This window comes from Mirounga leonina, unplaced genomic scaffold (genome assembly GCF_011800145.1).
Source record: "Mirounga leonina isolate KUSES-001 unplaced genomic scaffold, KU_Mleo_1.0 Mir_171, whole genome shotgun sequence".
NCBI classification, from domain to species: domain Eukaryota; kingdom Metazoa; phylum Chordata; class Mammalia; order Carnivora; family Phocidae; genus Mirounga; species Mirounga leonina.
In genome coordinates this window covers 6852688-6874159 of record NW_023270436.1, presented here as the reverse complement: position 1 = coordinate 6874159, position 21472 = coordinate 6852688, and the positions used below count along the sequence as shown (strand labels likewise).

Here is a 21472-nt window from a genome sequence, read left to right as displayed (position 1 = left end):
ATGACAGGAGTTCTAGAAGTCTGGGATAAGAAGGAAACTACTTTTTACTGTATAATCTTTGGAACTTTTTTTTAAACTTTGAGGGGGGAAAAAAACCCCAAACTACTAGTTAAAATGTCTAATGGTATCCACTTGTAACATTATGATCTTAATTTTTTTTTTAACTACTAACTTTTCCTTCTCTGACTTTGCAGTGGTAGTTCTTGGATTGAATTTCTGCATAATGAAGACGACCTTAAGGATATCTTTTTACAGCTAAGAGAAGGAAACCTTGTTTGTGCACAGTACCTTTGGCTTCGACATCGGGTAATCTGTTTTGCATTTTGTTGTTAATGGCTTTATGGCTCCTGGGATAGGTGATTGAATCTGTTGTCTTCACATGGATGAAGGGTGTCAGGTGCGATTAGGAAATGGAATGTTTGATAAAATTATCCTGATGATATTAAATTAGAGGTGAAGATGTCTTAGAAACGTGTTTTATCTCATTCAGAGTCTAACTCCTAAACTTAGCTCAAAAGGCAACATTTTGGGGCACTTGGCAGGCTCAGTTGGTGGAGCATGTGACACTTGATCCCGGGGTTGTGGGTTCGAACCCCACATTGGGCACAGATATTACTTAAAAATAAAATCTTAAATAAAAAGGCTACGTGTTATTGAATGATTTATTGATGGGCTTTCTTAAGTAGTTTTGGTGGAGAGGCGGTTCCTATTGCAGCTCAGACTGTGTAAAGGATTGTGCATTAGCACTTCTGCTCTGATTCCTTCAACGTTGGCAGGTATCATTAGGTCCAAAAAGTGGTATCTTGGTGTGATGTCATTCATGGACACATTGCTTGTTAGGATTTGTACTGTCAGCTCCTATTAAGTTTTCCTTCCTCTGACAGTTCCACTGCCCCCTAATTTTTTAGTTGGTACTTGTTGCCATGAGAGTTCATGGATTTGTGGCTGCCAAGGACTCATCGGTATAGAGTAAATCACTCTTAGTGCTTATAATTAAGACAGTAAAATATTTCTTGAAATGACTTCCTAACAAGTCTTTCCATTTTGGGAGGCTGTTATTTTCAATCTGTCTGATAGATCTTAATTTCTCACTCTGTATAATTTAGGCAAATTTTGAAAGCAAATTTGACGTGAAAATGCTTGAGAACTTGCTCAACTCAATTTCTACACCAGTCTCTTTGCAAAAGCTTTGCCCATGGCTTAAAAATGATGTGATCCCATTTGTGAGAAGGGCTGTACCTGAAGGGCAGGTGAGTTGCCTTCATCATTTCCACTCTAGATGATTCAGGTCTAGCCTTTGCCTTATATCACTGAAGAGTAAACTAACACCAGGTAGTTCATTCAGTGTGTCTGTCGAAATATTATCATGAGGGTTTTAAATTATTTCAGTGATTATCTGCTGAGGATTTTATTTTTAAATAATACGTCTGTTTCAGAAAATTCTTGCAAAATGGTTGGAACAGGCATCCAGGAACCTTGAATTAACTGATAAGGTAATACCCAGTATAATTAGCACTGAAAAGACATTTCACATACTCCCAGTGGCATATAACATTACTTATAATGGTCTGTGTTACTCTTTAAAGGCAAATTGGCCCGAAAATGGACTTCAACTGGCGGAGGTATTTTTTACAGCAGAAAAACCAGATGAGTTGATGTTGATGTCCTGTTGGCATTGGATTTCCTTGGTATGGTATAGAAAATGAATTTCCAGTAATGAAGCATTCACTTTATTTTAAAGGATTTGTGTACATGTACTTAGAAATACATCCACTTTTAAATTTTCTGTTTGTGTTCTTTTATTGTGTACTTTTAAAATTCACAAAAAGAAAAATGTGCTTTTTTTCTTCCTGATATTTCTATCACAACTTCAGCCTATTTTAATGCTTTGTTTTTCTCTATTGAACCAACCAAATGGGAAACGATATGTAAACATACACCTCAATAGTACAATTGAAATTTTCTGCATTGGCCGAAGTTCACAGTCCTTTAAAGGAATGAAGTTTAATAATGCTTTAGGATTAGTTTTCAAGGACTTATTTAAACCAGCAAATTACTCCCAGTTCTGATTGCATTTCTTAGGCGTTCCAATAGCCATTATGGCTTAAGAACTAGTGAATTTTTTAAAAAGATCAAATTAAAAAAAAATGCTGGGACTTTTTTGACTGAAAAAAATAGCAGTGCTAGAAAGGTTACTAAGCTCAGGAATACTGATGTTATATTTGATGTTAATTTGAGGTTCATGAACTGGATTTATTATTTGGCTTGTAAATTTCTTAAGTTAATTTCTTTTTCCCCTTTAGGTTTCTAAAAACTAGAAAGCATTCATTATATTGAAAAAAAAAGAAAAGTACATTCTTGTATTTTAAAGATTTTTTTTTAATGTATTCATTTGAGACAGAGAGATACAGAGAGAGAGAGAGAGAGAGCATGAGCAGGGGGAGGTGCAGAGGGAGAGGGAGAAGCAGGCTCTCCACTGAGCAGGGAGCCGGATGTGGGACTTGATCCCAGGACCCTGGGATCATGACCTGAGCCAAAGGCAGAGGGTTAACCATTTGAGCCACCCAGGTGCCCCCATTCTTATATTTTAAAAAAGTTTGTTGGGGTGCCATAAATTAGTTTATAAACTAATATGTGCGACATCCCAATATGATCTCAACTCGGAAGTATTAAGAACTTAAGTACCGGAGGGTAGAATTTATATAATAATATACATTATGAAATTGCACCTATTCCTTAAATTTCTAGAGCCTAAAAATAAATAATAAACTTCCTCCTGCTTTCTGATATAGCAGATTCCTGCCAATAATTGTACTTACTGGTTATACACTGTTAAAAATTAAACAGGAATTTTTTTCTATACATTTCAAGCAGCATATTAATGTATATAATCAATATATATTATGATATATAATGTATATTGATCATTATAATACATTTTTCCAGAGAAGAGCTTTTTCCTCTTGCTATAAAACACTATTCTATCTTTTCCCTGTTAATTGTCTTTATCAAGGGGCGCCTGGGTGGCTTAGTCCTTAAGTGTCTGCCTTCAGCTCAGGTCATGATCCCAGCATCCTGGGATCGAGCCCCACATTGGGTTCCCTGCTCAGCGGGAAGCCTGCTTCTCCCTCTCCAGCTCCCCCTGCTTGTGTTCCCTCTCTCTCTGTCTCTCTCTGTCAAATAAATAAATAAAATCTTTAAAAAAAAAATTGTCTTTATCAATATTGAAAATTCTGTTCCTTATATATAAGTTTAGGAAATGTTACAGCTTTATATCTCGTCTTGATCTATATAGATGGGACACTGAGGGCCATCTAAATGATGTTTTTGTACCTAAGTGTAAAATATCACACTAACATTCAGGGGCACCTGGCTAACTCAGTTGGTGGAGTGTGAGGGTTTAGGTTCAAGCCCCATGTTAGTGGAGATTACTTAAAAAATGAAATCTTAGGGGAGCCTGGGTGGCTTAGTCAGTTGAGTGTCCAGCTCTTGATTTAAGCTCAGGTTGTGATCTCAGCGTCGTGAGATTGAGCCCTGCATCAGGTTCCACACCGAGCATGGAACCTACCTAAGATTCTCTTTCTCCCTCTGCCCCTCCCCTCTAAAAAGAATCTTAAAAGAAAAAATTACACTAACATTGAAGTTCTTTTTTTTTTTCTTCTTTAAAGACTTATTTATATTAGAGAGAGAGCGCAAGCAGAGGAGAGGCAGAGGGAGAGGGAGAGAATCCTCAATCAGACTCCCTGCTGAATGCAGAGCCCAACTTGGGGCTCGATCCCAGGACCCTGAGATCACGACCTGAGCCAAAATCAAGAGTCAGACGCTTAACTGACTAAGCCAATCAGGTGTCCCTAACATCGAAGTTTATATAAATAAATATATATATATATTTTTTTGTTGTTGTTGTTAGAAAATTGTTTTAGATTTCTGTTGAATTTTGATCTGTTAATTTGTACTAGTTAATGAATTAAAATTCTACAAAATTATAGGCATTAGGTGCAGATTTCCTCTTATGTACATAATCATGGTCATTTTTTATTTTATCTGAAATAATTCTGATTTTTTGTCTATTTCCCCTCTCACACTTTTGTTTTAGAAGGATTATCAAAATACAGAGGAAGTATGTCAGCTAAGGACTTTGGTAAATAACTTGCAGGAGTTGATCACATTGCATAGGAAATACAACTGCAAATTGGCCCTCTCTGATTTCGAGAAGGTAAAAGTCTAGATTTATCAGAAGTGTTATTTTTTAATCACAGCCACTATGATTAGAACTTGCATCAAGCCACCTTTCTCTTGGCATCCAGGAGAATACAACCACCATTGTGTTCCGCATGTTTGATAAAGTGTTAGCCCCAGAGCTGATTCCTTCCGTCTTAGAGAAGTTTATACGAGTTTACATGCGGGAACATGGCTTACAAGAGGAGGAACTTCTCCTGCTCTACATAGAGGTAACTTCTTTAGATCTGGTCTTTTCCCCTTCCATCTGTGTGTCATTGGTTAAACATTTAACCCTATAGGGAATGTCATGCTTTACCATTGGGATATTTATGCAGCATATTGTATTTGTTAATGTGGCATAACTGTTACAGATTGACTGGTAACCTTGGGCAGAATGGGATAATATTAGGACTTTCTCCAAATGCTTATTGTGAGATAATAGGAGCATGAGCTCAATAGATGTGAGCAATTTTTGGTATACATTAATAAGCTGCAATCATCTCATTTGTAGATTCTTCAAGAATATTTCCTTCTTAAGTTTTCTGTACCATATAAAACTAAAAGCCCAGGCTTTGGCAATTTTGTGTTTTTTTTGAGCATTGTTTAACATTCTTGGCTAAGTAGTTGTTTTTTTTTTTTTTCCACATCCATAAAAGCTATTTATTTTTTTATGTGTTTTTACTTTTTTTTTTAGTGAGAGTTTTAAATTTAAAAAATATATATGTTTATCCCCTTTTAGGATTTATTGAAGAGATGTAGCTCAAAGTCCACATCACTCTTTGAAACTGCGTGGGAAGCAAAAGCCATGGCAGTAATAGGATGTTTGTCGGATACAGATGTAAGTAAATAGTGACCATGTCGATTTTCCTTTTGAGCATCACATCTTTTCTTAAAACTTGTTCTCTGATCACAAAGGCAATGCACATTTGTTAAGGAGAATTTGTGAAGTTTAGAAAAAGAAAAAAAAAAAAAAAACACCCATAATTCCATTTTCTTTAATTATAGAAAGTAAGAAGTAAGCATTTTCTCATTCCCATCCCTAGAAAAATTGCCATGGATGTTTGGATGCCTATATTTCTAGGTCTTTCTATGATTATACAAACATGGACACATTTTTTAAATCTGTTATGACACGCTTTTGTAGTGACTTCCCATTGTTATTGATCACCATTATAAAGCGTAAATAAAATCATGAAAAATAGTTTTAAACACAGAGACTAGAGACTGTAGAAAGGAATAGAGCTATATGACTTCACTTTCAGCAGAGAAAACACTTTTCTGAGTTTCTCTAAATAATGAAATTGCTCTTGATGTGTGAGAATCAGAAGAAACATACATTTTTGCAGTCAGAGGAGATACTCTCAGAGTACCACAGAGTAGATGTAAGTCCTCTGTTGTAGATGAGGCGGTGTCATTACTTTGCAAGAAACATGTATCCCGGCTCTTCACGGTCTGTGTGTGTGTATCTTCACAGCTCATCTTCGATGCTGTGCTTAAGATAATGTATGCGGCGGTGGTTCCCTGGAGTGCAGCTGTGGAGCAGCTGGTGAGACAGCACTTAGAAATGGACCATCCCAAGTAAGAGGACATTCTCCCATATAGTGGTGTTGGTGTTGGATAAGCCTCCTGTTTTCATCTGACATTCATTTACGCTTTATGCCCTTTACTGTGTCCCTTAGTATTTCATTTAAAAAAAAAATTAGACCATCCATGTTAATATCAACAAATCTTTCGGGTGCCCGGGTGGCTCAGTCAGTTGAGCATCTGTCTATTGATTTCGGCTCAGGTCATGATCTCAGGGTCCTGGGATCAAGCCCCATGTCGGGCTCTGAGTTCAGCGCAGAGTCTGTTTGTCCCTCTCCCTCTGCCCCCCCCCCCCCGTGCTAGCTTACTCGCTCTCTTGCTCTCTCAAAGAAATGAATAAATAAAATCTTTTTAAAAATCACTTAAAAAATATCAACAAATTTCCTTTTAGAGTCAAGTTATTGCAGGAAAGTTACAAACTAATGGAGATGAAAAAACTTTTACGAGGCTATGGAGTAAGGGAGGTGAACCTCCTAAATAAGGAAATCATGGTAAGTACAGTAGTTGAAGCGTCTTGAACCCTGCTGTTCGATTCTGAGGGCAGCTTGGGAAATGTAATGAGCACTTTATTTTCTTAAAGGCTAACAGAGCTAGGTTTTCCACTACTATCCTTTTGTTAGAGTGTGAATAGGGTGTTCAGGGGTGCCTGGCTGGCTCAGTAGGTGGAGCGTACAACTCTTGATCTCAGGATCATGAGTTCAAGCCCTACACTGGGTGCAGAGATTACTTAAATAAAACTTTAAAAAAAAATAAAATATTTTTTAAAAATTAGGTATTCACTTGTTTATTAGGATAGTAAAGATAACAAATACATTAAGAAGCTAAAGGAGTATATCACATCATTCCATTGTACACCTTAAATATATGCAGTGTTTGTCACTTATATACCCCATAAACCTGTGGGGGGAGAAGGTAGACAGGACTATAATAAAATTCAGAATATAAATCATTTTTTAATTTTTCATACAGCTTAGTTTTTTTGCAGCTTGATTATAATTTGATGAGTACTTTGCCTTTATGAACAAAGGATTTCTGGGTTCTCTGAGATTTCATAATGAAGAAATGTATATATTGTCTCTGCTTCAGAGGGTGGTCAGATACATTCTCAAGCAAGATGTCCCATCTTCTTTAGAAGATGCTTTGAAGGTGGCTCAAGCATATATGTTGCCTGATGATGAAATTTACAGTCTAAGGATTATTGACCTGATTGATAGAGAACAGGTATGAAAGTTCTGTATTGTCCTTTCTTAGGCTCTTTATTAAGTAAATCTGTAAAAGCTCGAGTCAATCAAATTATCCGAATAGATTAGCACAAAAGAAAGTTATACCAAGGGGCACATGGGTGGCTCAGTCAGTTAAGCGTCACCTTCGGCTCAGGTCATGACCCCAGGGTCCTGGGATCGAGCTCCCTGCTCAGTGAGGAGTCTGCTTCTCCCTCTCCCTCTCCCACTGTTTACGCTCTCTCTCTTTCACTCATTCTCTCTCAAATAAATAAATAAAATCTTCTAAAAAAAAAAGAAAGTTATATGAAGATGAAAATACTGGATGTTAGATTAACCACATTCTTCATATCTGTAGGTTCTTTAAAAATATTTTGTGACTAGCTGTTGTGCTTTCATACTCTTTGGTGTTTATGAAACATAGACTCGTGTTTTATATACACTGTAGTACCCTTTGATTCCAGAATAGGATGTGCATTTTCTTTTTGTATTTTAAATGTCTTTATTTTAATATAATTCTATAACCATGAGCATATTTAAGAATTACAAAATACAAAGGGTTGTACTTGAATTTAATTTTGTTTGCTGTCATCAAAACCAGTTATCAGCTTTTTTAAAACATCAGACCATATTCTATTTTTTTAAATGCTGTCTTTTCACCTTTAAATAGAAAAAAGCAAGAGTTAAGTCTAAACTGTCCTTTACAAGTACCAGCTGTTTTTTCTTCCTTTCAAACACTGTTTATAGGGTGAAGACTGTGTCCTTCTGTTGAGGTCTTTGCCTCCTGCTGAAGCTGAGAAAACTGCAGAACGGGTAATCATATGGGCACGGTTGGCATTACAAGAAGAACCAGATAATTCTAAAGAGGTGAGATTTTCATTAAAATATAGATAAATCCAATATTTATGGATAGTAATCAACAGGATAGAAAAGATAGATAAGCAGATAGGAATATCTTCTCTTCTCACTGCTAGAATGTCCTAATGTAAAAATCCCTGTGTAAATTTACTACATAGAAAAGAACCACATATGGCTACTTTGGAGCAATGGCTTGAGTCCCCCCTGAATAATCTAGGATCTACAAACCAGAAGGATTAATTGAAGTAATTGTTGTACACAAAGGGTTTTCCATAAAGCTTTGCAATATAAACATGTTTTGTGTTGTATAAGACATAGTCATTACTGTCAAATAATGTCAGCCACACTCAGTCGATTAAGCATCCAACTCTTAGTTTTGGCTCAGGTCATGATCTCATGGGTCATGAGATCGAGCCCCACATCAGGCTTCAAGCTCAGCAGGGAGTCTGCTTGAAGATTCTCTCCCTCTGCCCCGCCCCCCCACTTGCTCATGGTCTCGCTCTAAAATAAATAAATAAATCTTAAAAAGAAATATGTCAGCCACAGAACGCATGGATATCTAAGTAATCTTAGAACATTGAGACTTGAAACAGTTTCAAGAGCGTCAGTTCTCTTCTTTAGAGAGGTGAGGAACCAAATACCTAATTTATCCAGGATAGTTGAGGGTTTTTTTTATCCTTTAGAGATAGAGATCCCCAACCTGTCTCAGCAGTCCACCTCAGTAATTTTTTGCCTTTAGGGAAATGAGTTTGGCTATTTTGGCATCTAATAGTTATTATGCTCTTATTATGCTGGAGGCCTTAGGTTGAATACTTTGAATGAATTGTCCACTTCCTCTTCGCAACAAAGTTGTGAGATAGTTCGTATTGTCAGCTCCTTATAGATTAAGTTCAGAAACTAACATTTTGAGTTAAGTGACTTTCGCAAGGTTATTACATAGTGGCAGAACCTCAACTCAAACTCTGTCTGATACCAGAGTTCGTATTCTTAACTACCAGCTGTACCCCGTAAGGGAAATGTTTGAGTACTTTGTGTGGACCTGGCACTTTCGAAGCATTTCATGTACACCATGTCTTTAATTAAAGCTTTTCCTTCTTTGATTTTTCTTGTCTTTTTGTTTATTTTAATCTTGTCAGTCTTGAAGATAATGATTATTTCTTAGACTTTCCTTCTCTAAGCTTAAACAACTTCAGTTCTTTTTAACTTTTTCAGAGAATTTTGCCAAATGTTTTGTCAAATAATAAATAACTATTTAAAAAAAAAAGCGAAACCCAAGTGACTGTTAATTATAGTGTAGCCAAAAGGTGATTTGGGAGATTTGCATATTCTTAGTATTTCTAAATCATATACCCAAGCGTTCATACTGGTGTTTTTCATGTTTACATTCTGTGTGATTCAGTTATGATCCATTTCTCAGCTGCCTGACTCCCTCTAACATGGACCTCCCATTTCTTCAGCCATTTTTACTTTTTTTTCTGATTTTGTGGCTTTTATGTATTTGTCTGTATGTGTACTAGTGAAGTGGTGAATAAAGGAAGTAGATTTCATTTTCTACTTTTCTTTTTAGGACAAGGCCTGGAGAATGTCCGTAGCGAAGACATCTGTAGACATTCTTAAAATACTGTGTGACATTCGGAAAGGTAGATTGTACCTCTCTGCCCTCATCTTGGTTTTATTCTGAAGCTTGCCTTTTTCAGGAAGGAGCATCAGTGACAGGCCTTGTTCTTACCCCTGGTTTTTGTGGCTTTCAGTGTCTTCGTTGATCCCACTCATTTTTCCTCGTGAAAAGTCTTCCTTGCTTTATTCTTTTGATTACTAGTGTAAAAACAGAAGCATCTAAAATCATCTTATTGACTTATATGCTTCAGTAAGCTATTTAAGGCTAGACTAGATTCTTCAGTGCCTTGCACTTATTGCTCATATTTCTCAGTTACTATTTGGCCATGATCAGGCAAAAACCTATTTAAACTTGAACTTAAGTAAAACATTAACAAAGAAAGGCTCTTGGAGAAAAAAGCTACAATTTATTTCAGAAAAATTGTCATTTCTCTTGTTACCCATAAATTTCTCTTTTCTACCTTCAGAAAGAATAATTAGATTTCTTTTTGTACTTAAATTCTCTTACCTCAAGCTTCTGAAAAGACTTGAGATAAGAAAACCATAGCCAATTAAAATTTTAGCTTTCAAAAATTCTGATAATATGGGAATTTGGATGTCTGCTATAACTTTAAAAAATTTAATTACAGACAATCTACAGAAGAAGGATGAATGTGAAGAAATCCTGAAACTATTTAAAGTTGTTGCTAGCTTACAGGTAAAGATGTTGTTGGTATATTGAACATTATTACTTTACTAATTACATTACTAATCATGAATTTGACATAAATGATTAGTCCTTAAAATTTTCTGTACTAGCCTTTGGGAATTCTATTTTATTTATTTTATTTTTTTAAATTTTTTTTTTTTTTAAAGATTTTATTTATTTGACAGAGAGAGATACACAGCGAGAGAGGGAACACAAGCAGGGGGAGTGGGAGAGGGAGAAGCAGGCCTCCTGCAGAGCAGGGAGCCCAATGCGGGGCTCGATCCCAGGACTCTGGGATCATGACCTGAGCCGAAGGCAGACGCTTAACGACTGAGCCACCCAGGCGCCACCGCCTTTGGGAATTTTAAATACAGCATAATGGTTTTCCTTTTCTCTGTCTCGGTCATTTAAAAAGCAACCTTATGGAAATATAATTCATATACCATACTGTTCATCGATTTAAAGTGTATAATTCGGGGCACTTGGGTGGCTCATTCGATTAAGTGTCTGCCTTCGGCTCAGGTCGTGATCCCAGGACCCTGGGATCAAATCCTGCATTGGGCTCCCTGCTCAGCGGGAAGCCTGCTTCTCCCTCTCCCTCTGCCCCTCCCCCAGCTCATGTTGTCACTCTCTCTCTCTCTCTCAAATAAATAAATAAAATTTAAAAAAAAACAAACTTCCATGAAAAAAATAAAGTATAATTCATTGGTTTGGGTATATTATATTATTAAGTTTTCATAATTGTGGTAACAATGTAAAATTTGCCATTTTTACCATTTTTCAATATATAGTTCAGTGGCATTAATTACAATGTTATATGACCTTCAACACTATCTGCTTTTCATCACCTCCAGCAGAAACTCTGCTTTTTATGCATTTTATCCATTTTTATCCATTAAGCAGTAACTCCCCACTTCCCTTTCCCTCCAGCTTCTGGTAACCTCTGATCTACTTTCTGTCTCTGAATTTGCCTATTCTGTATATTTCCTATACAAGGGGAAGCATACAATAATTATCTTTTGTGTCTGGCCTCTCTCAGGCAGCATGATGTTTTCAAGGTTCATCCACAGTGTAGCAGGTTTCAGTGCTTTGTTCCTTTTTATGGCTGAATCATGTTCCACTGTATGGATGGACCACATTTTATTTATTCTTCTGTTGATGGACCCTTGGGTTGTTTCTACTTTTTGGCTTCTGTGAGTAGTGCTGCAGTGAGCATGGTGAGCTAGTCACCTGAACCACTACTCATACCCCACCTGTTTTACCCCAGTACCCTTGCTTATCCTATTTGGCACTGTCTGAGCAGCAGTAAACAGTTAAAATAAGATCACTAAAAATATATGTAATACACACATATATATATCCTTTAAAAATCATGAAATGTATTGACTCTACACAGAAGTTGCATTCCTTTGGGAAAAGATGCACATTGAAAAAAGAGAAACTGGGTACCTGGGTGGCTCAATTGGTTGGGCCACTGTGTTTGGCTCAGGTCATGATTCCGGGGTCCTGGGATCTAGTCCCACATCAGGCTCCCCCTGCTCTGCGGGGAGCCTGCTTCTCCCTCTTCCTCTGCCTGCTACTCCCCCTGCTTGTGCTCTCTCTCTCTTTCTTTGTCAAATAAATAAATAAAATCTTAAAAAAGAAAAAGGAGAAACCTCTTGGTTTAATCACTTCTGTGTTTATCTTTGACTAGATTATACATGGATGATACATAATTCAAAAGGTTTTAAAAAATGGTTAAAATGGTAAGTTTTAGGTTATGTTTATTTTACCACAATAAAAAATAAACTTACTAAAATTCTGTACTGCATGTTGTAAACAATAAGGCATTAATTCTTTGATCAAAAAAAGTTTTAAAAGAGTACATAGTGCAAAACAGGTCTTCCTTCTATCCTGACACTCCCACCTATCCAGTTTCCCACATTAGGTGCCACCATCACCAGTTTCTTGTGTATTTTTCCAGAGATAGTTTATGGTTATATAAGCAAAAACATTTCTGTGGTTCCTGGTAAGGCAGGAACTGCAACATATAAGGAATCTTATCTGTAGTAAACATAGGAAATACTGAATGTATTTCTATAAATAAGTATTTCTACATGATGCATCCCCTTTGGGAAAGATCACTGATATTTTGGGGAAAACATCAGTTTCAAAATTTTACATTTTATAAATATTGACTGCACCATAAATTAAGTTATGCAACAGTCAAAAATAATATTTGTGGTGAGGTGCCTGGGTGGCTCAGTTGGTTAAGCAACCGACTCTTGATTTCGACTCAGGTCATAATCTCAGGGTCGTGGGATTGAGCCCCACATCAGGCTCCATGCTCAGCCGAGTCTGCTTCTCTCCCTCTGCCCCCACTCCCCCAGCTCACACATGCTCTCTCTCTCTCTCTCTCAAATCATTAAAAAATAATAGTAATATTTGTGGAATCTATGTAGTGATGAAGTGGAAAAGCCATAGTGTTAACTGGAGAAAGTAATATATGAAATTATCCATGTAACCACAAAACGCTGGTAAAAGACACTCAGAAGAAATACCAAGCAAGTGGTCACTGCTTATTAGGTTAACCAATTCTCAACTCAGGTGTGTGTTTGTGCCCAGGGGACACTGAAGATATTTTTGGTTGTCACAAGTAGTGCCAGGAGGGTGCTGGTGGCCTCCAGTAGCTAGTGGCCAGGGACGCTGCAATGCACAGGCAGCCCCCACAACAAAGAATGATCCGGCAAGATCGAGAAGCCTTGCTCTAAATGTGGCGTCAAAACAGAAGGTCTAGGGGTGCCTGGGTGGTTCATTTGGAAGAGCATGTGACTCTTGATTCCAGGGTGGTGAGTTTGAGCCCCACATGGGGCATAGAGATTACTTAAAAAAAGAAGAAGAAGAAGGGCTGGGGCGCCTGGGTGGCTCAGTTGGTTAAGCGACTGCCTTCGGCTCAGGTCATGATCCTGGAGTCCCTGGATCGAGTCCTGCATTGGGCTCCCTGCTCAGCGGGGGGTCTGCTTCTCCCTCTGACCCTCCCCCCTCTCATGTGCTCTCTCTTTCTCATTCTCTCTGTCTCAAATAAATAAAATCTTAAAAAAAAAAAAAGAAAGAAAAAGAAGGGCTGACTCACTTGCTACTTCTTGGTATCCTTCCATGGGCCTCAGTGGGATTTTTTTTATTGGGTCAGAAAAATAAATCTAGGTTTGGAATTAGCAGCCAACCAGGAGTTATTACAGAAAAGAGCAAAGCTGGGTTCTTAGAGCCACCAGGGTGGAATCACCCAAATCTAATACTTAATCTGTCTCTCCTGCTCTTCAGGGCTCCCCCACAACAGAGAATGATCTGACACTGAGAAAAGGTGTTGGTAGTGCTGACACAGAAAATCCTGGGTTAAAATGGCTTTTCCTATTTTCCAAACTGTTCATAATATCATTACTTTCATAACTTGAAATATAAAATCTTAAATTCTTAATTTACAAGGGAGTGGTCTTTGAGGGAGAAATAAGGAGAGGTTTGAGCCTTGCCAATGGTTTTTAACAACAGATGAAGTGAACAGATGGGACACGCTGTCCTGCTTGCCTTGCTAGGTGAACTTCGAGGTCTTCCTGTCCTTTGGAGCTTACAGCAACAGTGCCCTGATCGCAGAGCTCCGGGAGCAGTACATCAAAGCTCACGAGGTCACACAGACCAAACACAAATCCCGGGGCACTGCAGAGCCTGCAGCTACGGAGGACAAGAGCCTCAGCGCTGAGTCCAAGCTACACAGACAGGCACTGGTGCTGCCAGTTTCCGTGCAAGAGCGGGAGGCCGAGCTGACCTTGAGAGCCTTAAACCACGGGAATCTGGACGCAGCACTGAGAAGGTGCAGGTGAGTCCCAGCCCTGTGCAGGCACGGCTTGTCTGGAGCAAGGAACACTTGCTTCCTTGACTTCTGTGGTGGTAGGGTCAGGCCAGTGACATTTTCATTTTCACAGAAGTCATTCTTGGTTTCTCGCTCTCAGAGCCTAGTTTGGGCTTCAGGGTCAGAAAGTGGTAACATGGGGGCGCCTGGGTGGCTCAGTCAGTTAAGCGTCTGACTCTTGATTTTGGCTCAGGTTGTGATCTCAGGGTTGTGAGATCGAGCCCTGTGTTGGGCTCCACTCTGGGTGTGGAGTCTGCTTGAGATTCTCTCTCTGCCCCTCCATCCCCCCTCATTCTCTCTTTCTCTCTCTTCTTCTCTTAAAAAAAAAAAAAAAGTGGTAGCATAGAAGGCAAGTAACTAACATGGAGTTGTTGGGTAACCTAACTGTTTTGCACTCTGACAGTTGATGGTGTCCCAAATAAGTTTGAAGACGAAGCACATTAGATACCATGAATACATCTTAAAGACATTTTAAATGATGGTGGTGGTCATATATTAATCCAAGAAAGGCAAATGCATTTGCATTTGCTCTGCGTGCTCTAACTTCTGACCCATCCTTTCTTCCAGAGACTTATTTAAGTATCACTGCAACGCAGACACCGGAAAATTGCTGTTTCTGACGTGTCAGAAGCTTTGTCACATGGTGGCTAACGACGTTCCGATGGCAACACCTGTCGGCCTCAATCTTCCTTCGGAAATACATGCTCTAGCTTGCCAAGCTGCCACCATCTGCAGCCCAGGTGACAAGATTTATGATACACATAGTTTTGTTTCATACTGGTCTTCCAAATGCTGTCTTTGTACAATTGGACGTTGCTGTAAGGACAAAAGATCATTGTCTCCATTTTATAAAGAGCCAGTTATAATCGATCCTCTACGGGGATTACTGTTTGCAAATATCTACAGGTGTTAACAATGTCATTTCCAACTATTGATACTCACTTTGATGGGATTGTGAAATTCCTTGCCTCTCCATCTACGATCTTCTCAGCCGAGCTGAAGAAAAAAGTTGAACTGCATTATTTAGGGTAGTCAGAGCTTTGTGGAAACTTTTCTGTCTACCATGTGGCTGCCTTTAGAATTTTGAATGGTGATTACTTGAAGACTGTTTTCATTATTCCAAACACATGAAATATTAGTGTAATGATTTTTCTCCATTTTCTTTCAGATTTTTTACTAGATGCTTTAGAACTATGTAAATATACCTTAACAGCAGTAGAGCTTTCCAGACAGTGCCAAATGGATGACTGTGGAATTCTAATGAAAGTAATTGCTTTTGAATTTCTTTTCCTTAAACAAAACCCCTACCCATCCTTTATGTACCACTTTTAAATCACTTGCATAGCTTACAAAAATACCGAATCCACCTCTTGTGTTTTCTTATTCGAGGCCGGAAATCTCAAGGGCATGAGACCTATTTTCCAGTCACATTTATGGGCCAATTAAAGTTGCACTATCTTTTGAAATGTTGGGCCTCAAGCCAGGCATCTCTGGATATTGTCCTCCTTTTAAGAGTAACAGTTTAATTTAAGATGGCGTTATTATGAGCCACAGACCTGAAGAAATAGACTCCACGGTTGGTTTTGACCCTCAGAACTGCGTTTGGCTCTAGTACATCTGCTCTCGGGTTCTGCCTGGTGAAGGTGGTAGTTGTGTTTTGGAGTGTATTTACTGTGTCATCTCCATGTGATTTGGTATTCAGACCTCCTTCGGAACTCACAAAGATCCATATGAAGAGTGGTCTTACAGTGACTTCTTCAGTGAAGATGGGATAGTACTTGAGTCACAGATGGTGCTCCCGGTGATTTATGAATTGATTGCATCACTCGTGCCTCTTACTGGTAAATGTCACTTGTGTTGTTATTTTCCATGTATTCCTGCCTTATGCAAGTTTAAACTGCGGAGGTTTGGAACTAGAACCCCACATGGTAATATGGTGAGTCCGCAGGCATAATGCTGAGCAAAAGAAGCCAGACACAAAAGAAGACATACTGTCTGATTTCATTTACATAAAGTTCAAGGACAGGCTACAGGGAAGCCGTGCTGTTGGACATCAGGAGAGTGGCTGGTTAGGTTACCTTAGGGGTGGGTTATGACTGGAATGGGGGCAAGACAGGGCTTCAGGTGCTAGTAAGGTTCTGTTTCTTGCTTTAGGTGCTGTTATATGGATGTATTCACTTTATCAGGTTGTACACTCATCTGTGTATTTTTCTATATACTTAAATTTTTGGCAGTTTACTTTAGGACATTATTTGATAATAGCACAATATTTAAGTATCTCTTGGAATATGAGCGAGTTGTTTTATTTAGTTTATGTACTTTACTCTCTTTTGTAGAAAGCAAGAGACATTCCTTGGATTCTACAAGTTTACCATACCGCTCTATTAATGAAGGTATTTGACATCAGAAATGTACACTGTTGGGGCACCTGGGTGGCTCAGTTGTTAAGCGTCTGCCTTCGGCTCAGGTCATGATCCCAGGGTCCTGGGATCGAGCCCCACGTCAGGCTCCCTGCTCCTTGGGAGCCTGCTTCTCCCTCTGCCTTTCTCTCTCTCTGTCTCTCATGAATAAATAAATAAAAATCTTTAAAAAAAAAAAAAAAAGAGTCAGCTTTGGGCTCAGGCCATGATCCCAGGTCCTGGGATCGAGCCCCGCATGGGGCTCCCTGCTCGGCGGGAAGCCTGCTTCTCCCTCTCCCGCTCCCCTGTTCTCTCTCTCACTGTGTCTCTCTCTGTGTCAAATAAATAAATAAAATCTTAAAAAAAAAAGAAAAGAAATGTACACTGTTGTGTTACGATGTTATAAATACACCAATATAGAAATTCCTTGAAATCTTGGATACAAGTCTGTCTTAATGTTCTTGATGTGGTTACTTAGTTATTACTGTTACGATATTGTTCTTCCAGAGGGTCAGGAAAGTTCATTTGGCTTATAACAGTAACTTTTATGTATCTGTTCATAAATTTGGTCTTCCCAATGGAGAAATGCATTTTTTTTAGCTAATGACTTAAGCATCTCAAAATAGACAAGTTACAATCAAACTTAGTTATTTCCTGGCTTAAAACAAGCCCATGTTAATTCTCTCATTTACTCACTTTGAGAACCAATTCTATGACCATCAACTCCATTGAAGACATAGGCTGTCCCTAGAAACAATTTTCAGTAATAGGATCTTTCTTTCTTTGAAAAAATCTAAATGGATTAAAGTACTTTTACTGAAATAAAATACTTTTATCATTTCACAGGAGACAATCTTATTTTACCTATTATAAACTCCATCTCTGCCCTGCTCCAGAACCTTCAGGAATCTAGCCAGTGGGAGCTGGCCCTAAGATTTGTCATTGGTTCATTTGGTACCTGTCTTCAGCACTCTGTGTCAAGCTTCATGAATGCCAGTCTGAGTGAAAAGGTACAGTTTTGAGAACAAAATGCTTTCACTTTGAATGAATATAGATACAAAAGCACTGCCAAACAAAGGAATTTGGAGTCCGCATTTTCTCGTTTGGCTCTGGAGCAAGGACAATGATAATTTGTCAGATTTAAGAAACATTTGTTGAGCAGCTACTGAGATTTGGGTATAGTTCAGGGTTCTTGTACTCTTTTCATACTCAATCTTGACAACAACCCAGAGAGTCTCCATTTTGCAAATAAGGAAGCAGACTGAGGGAGGTGAAATCAGTCATCTGAGGTTTTAGGTTGCAGTAGTGTGTCGTCTTATTCCAAACCCAGTGACCCCATTAGGTCAAAACTCTATCTGCTGTTTGTTTTACTGTGACCCAAATTATTATAATTATTACCTGACAGCATCATTGAAAAGAGTCTAGAAGACAAAGTACCTGTTGATAACATGCTTATGAGATTAGTCTCAGGGAGAATTGTATTCACTTCTACTGTTCTATTGATATTTATTAAATGCCAATTAAAAAAAATTAACTTTGGGGCGCCTGGGTGGCTCAGTCATTAAACGTCTGCCTTCAGCTCAGGTCAAGATCCCAGGGTCCTGGGATCGAGCCCCGCATTGGGCTTCCTGCCCAGTGGGAAGCCTGCTTGTGTTCCCTCTCTCACTGTGTATCTCTGTCAAATAAATAAACAAATTCTTTTAAAAAAAGAATTTAAGTGTAACTTTCAAAATTGCCATTTGTAGTGACCATGTCACCAACACCACAATCAAGATAGAGAATATTTTAAATGGTTCCTTTTGCCCCTTCCCAGTCAGTTCCACCCCCCGCCTCCAGCCGTAATGGTCTGTCATCGTAAATTAAATGCCAACACATTTTGCATATAATGATGAATTTTCAAAGTTCCTTAATATTTGAGGAGAGTTTTCAGAATGATGCATAGACAGAAATGGACCTAAAGATTCTTTTGTTCTTTTCTAAAAGTTGTTTGGAGAGGCTACATTAGTTAAATCAAAGCATGTTGTTATGGAATTGAAAGAGAAAGCCGTTACATTTATCAGGGGAAATGCTACAACATTATTGCACAAAGTGAGTATCTGTTCTTGGTAAGCTCTCTCTCTCTCTCTTTTTTTTCTCCTTTCTTCTGGTGGCTTCTGATTTCTCAATGAGGATAAGAGTGAGGGAGGGGGAGGCGGTGTTGGAGGTTTGAAGAGAAGTGATGGAATTTTCACACAGGGGAGAAGAAAGTAGGAGTTCCATGCTATGTAGAACTTGTTAGAGTTGTTTCCTTAAATTTATGATAATGATAAAGGATGTTAAAATGAAGCAAACAAGTTGGAACTGAGTTACTTTAAATAACTTTTCATGAAACAGTTATTCTTTCCTAGGGTCTATAATTAAATTTAGTAACAAGCCTTCAGAGACCAAATTTTGTTTTGATTGTAAAGAATGTTCTTCTCTTGATGCTTTCTTCTGATAGGTGTTTAACTGTCGCCTGGTGGATCTTGACTTGGCCTTGGGTTACTGCACTCTCTTACCCCAAAAAGAAGTGTTTGAAAATCTCTGGAAGCTCATAGATAAAGCATGGCATAATTATGACAAAATTTTGGTATGACCGAAGGAAGAACAGCCTCAGTTCTTTAAGTATTAAAACATTTAGGGGAAGAAATGAAATGGTTTTGCCCTCAGATCTTAAAGACTTAAGCAAAAGAAATGTCGAGCTTACTCGCTTACTTTCTACCAGCTTTTCCTTGACTAGTGGCTCACCGGGTGAATGTGTATGCAGGTTATAAGCATTGCTCAACCCAAAGAATTATATTTTTAATTTCTTAAATATGTATGCAGCCACAGAACTTGATTTCTTATACTTATTTTAAAATCTTAGACCCATGAGCCTGTTCTTTTTGTAGGACAAGTTTGACAGATGCAAAACTTCTCTTGGATATTGTTTGTTTTAAAATTTGCTTTTTGTGGGGGTTTTGTTTGCAGGATAACCAAAATTTGGCCTTTTCCTTGAAGGAAAGCCAGACTAAATTTATGACATCATACTAAAAGTTGAGTGACCTAACTATTGTTTGAATAATGACTGTGTATCAAGCAATATGTAACATTCCACCCTGTTATCACAAAGAGAGGTTATGATTTTTATTATTGGGTTTCATCTAAAAGGTATTAGAATGTATTCTATTTGCAACTGAATTTTATATTTTAATTTTTTAGGCAATATCTCTGGTGGGCTCTCAGCTGGCCAGGCTCTATCAGGAAATAGAAACGGAGCTTAAGTTCCGTGAGCTCAGTACTGATGCCCGGTGGGGTATTCGTCTTGGCAAACTTGGTGTGAGTATTCTTTGGAGTGCCATGAAGTTTCATCCATTCTGATGATTTTCCTCAGGAAAGTTAAAACAAAGATCTCAATGTCCTTTTCTTCAGAGAAAGGATGTATATTGTGGACTCATAGATTTTAGTTACATTAAGTATACACATTGGTGTTTTCAAACAAATAAGGACCGTTTGCTTCATTTCCTTTTTTCTATATTTTCAAGGAAATTCGAAGGGGCTTGACATTTTTATGTGCTTAGCTTTCTCATTTATAGAAATATATCTAGCATTAACATCTAAGGTGTTTCAGACCTAGCCTTTAGCCTCTACTTTTGTGCTGTATATACAGATATACCAAGGTTTAAGAACTCCTACTAGGGAAAAGTCATTTTTCACTTTGTAAAAACAAACAAAACCCTATTTTCGTTACACTATGCATGAAAACCATTTTACCTTATTCGCAAATAGTAGACTTATCAGGAATGTAATCACTGCAGAAATGGTATGTGTTTTGAAGCCTAATTCGTATGCAGCAATGGGACTGGTTATCGCTAACAACAAGCTTCATCAGCTTGACTGATGAAGAGCCACAGGTTAGTGTGACTAAGAGAGATATTGGACCCATAGCCAAATATATACCTGAAATCTCAGAATGATGGTCAAGTTGAGTAGGATGATTAAAAAAACAAAAAGTTGGAGAAGTCTAGAAAAATATTTCTCTATAAAAAGGTAAATCACCATGGTGTCCTTATTCTAGTACATTTTACTTTACTGGGATTTTTGTTTTGCTCTTTTTATTTCTAGATTTCTTTCCAGCCAGTTTTCAGGCAACATTTTCTCACCAAGAAGGACCTCATTAAAGCTCTCGTGGAGAATATAGATATGGACACAAGTCTCATTCTGGAATATTGCTGGTAATTCTTTAAAACTTAGTGGTATTTTTTGCTGTTAGCTTAACATACTGGAAGTCCTTACTGCAAGAACACAATAATAAAGTTGATTATTCCTTTTTTTTTTTTTTTAAAGATTTTATTTATTTATTTGGCAGAGAGAGACACAGCGAGAGGGAACACAAGCCGAGAGGGAACACAAGCCGGGGAGTGGGAGAGGGAGAAGGAGGCTTCCCGCTGAGCAGAGAGCGCTATGTGCGGCTCGATCCCAGGACTCTGGGATCATGACCTGAGCCGAAAGCAGATGCTTAACGACTGAGCCACCCAGGCGCCCCTAAAGTTGATTATTCCATGTGGTCCATGGACCTCTGATGTTTACTTTTGTTTATCCCCAAACTGAGTAAACTCCAGAACCAGATTAAATTCTTTTATCACCCTTTAAGTTCACTGCTAAGTGTTTCCCCAACTTGCCTCATGATGAGCATCACCTGGGGTACCTGACGGGGCACCTGGTCTAAAATACAGATTCCTGGGCCCCTCCCCAGTGGTTCTGACTGAGCAGATCTGGGCCAAAGCCCAGGAATCTAATCCTTAATAAGAAGGAGTTCCAGATGATCCCCATGTTCAGGAAAGTTTAAGAATATTGTTATGAGCAATTGAACTTATAAATCAGATTAACTCAGGCAGGGTAGGATGAGTAGGAATAAATAATCTCAGGCATTTATTTAATAAGTAGGATGACCAGTTTGCTGTCACATTATCAGTTTCAAAGTTCTTTCACACATACCACCATT

General features: G+C 38.3%; 1 protein-coding gene across 1 annotated transcript in view; it reads left to right on the top strand.

Moving 5' to 3' along the window:
• The window catches only part of KNTC1 (kinetochore associated 1), a 70513-nt gene that overhangs the window by 27088 nt on the left and 21953 nt on the right, over positions 1 to 21472 (top strand). Inside the window, exons 21-43 of the mRNA XM_035016919.1 lie at positions 195 to 306; positions 1107 to 1250; positions 1437 to 1493; positions 1587 to 1688; positions 4097 to 4216; positions 4308 to 4451; positions 4961 to 5059; positions 5696 to 5799; positions 6197 to 6296; positions 6892 to 7026; positions 7773 to 7892; positions 9451 to 9523; positions 10130 to 10197; positions 13758 to 14038; positions 14639 to 14811; positions 15240 to 15337; positions 15774 to 15912; positions 16408 to 16464; positions 17317 to 17480; positions 18454 to 18558; positions 18950 to 19078; positions 19690 to 19806; positions 20593 to 20702. Coding sequence (XP_034872810.1) covers positions 195 to 306; positions 1107 to 1250; positions 1437 to 1493; positions 1587 to 1688; positions 4097 to 4216; positions 4308 to 4451; positions 4961 to 5059; positions 5696 to 5799; positions 6197 to 6296; positions 6892 to 7026; positions 7773 to 7892; positions 9451 to 9523; positions 10130 to 10197; positions 13758 to 14038; positions 14639 to 14811; positions 15240 to 15337; positions 15774 to 15912; positions 16408 to 16464; positions 17317 to 17480; positions 18454 to 18558; positions 18950 to 19078; positions 19690 to 19806; positions 20593 to 20702 — 2751 coding nt within the window. The remainder of the gene's footprint in view (positions 1 to 194; positions 307 to 1106; positions 1251 to 1436; positions 1494 to 1586; positions 1689 to 4096; positions 4217 to 4307; positions 4452 to 4960; positions 5060 to 5695; positions 5800 to 6196; positions 6297 to 6891; positions 7027 to 7772; positions 7893 to 9450; positions 9524 to 10129; positions 10198 to 13757; positions 14039 to 14638; positions 14812 to 15239; positions 15338 to 15773; positions 15913 to 16407; positions 16465 to 17316; positions 17481 to 18453; positions 18559 to 18949; positions 19079 to 19689; positions 19807 to 20592; positions 20703 to 21472) is intronic.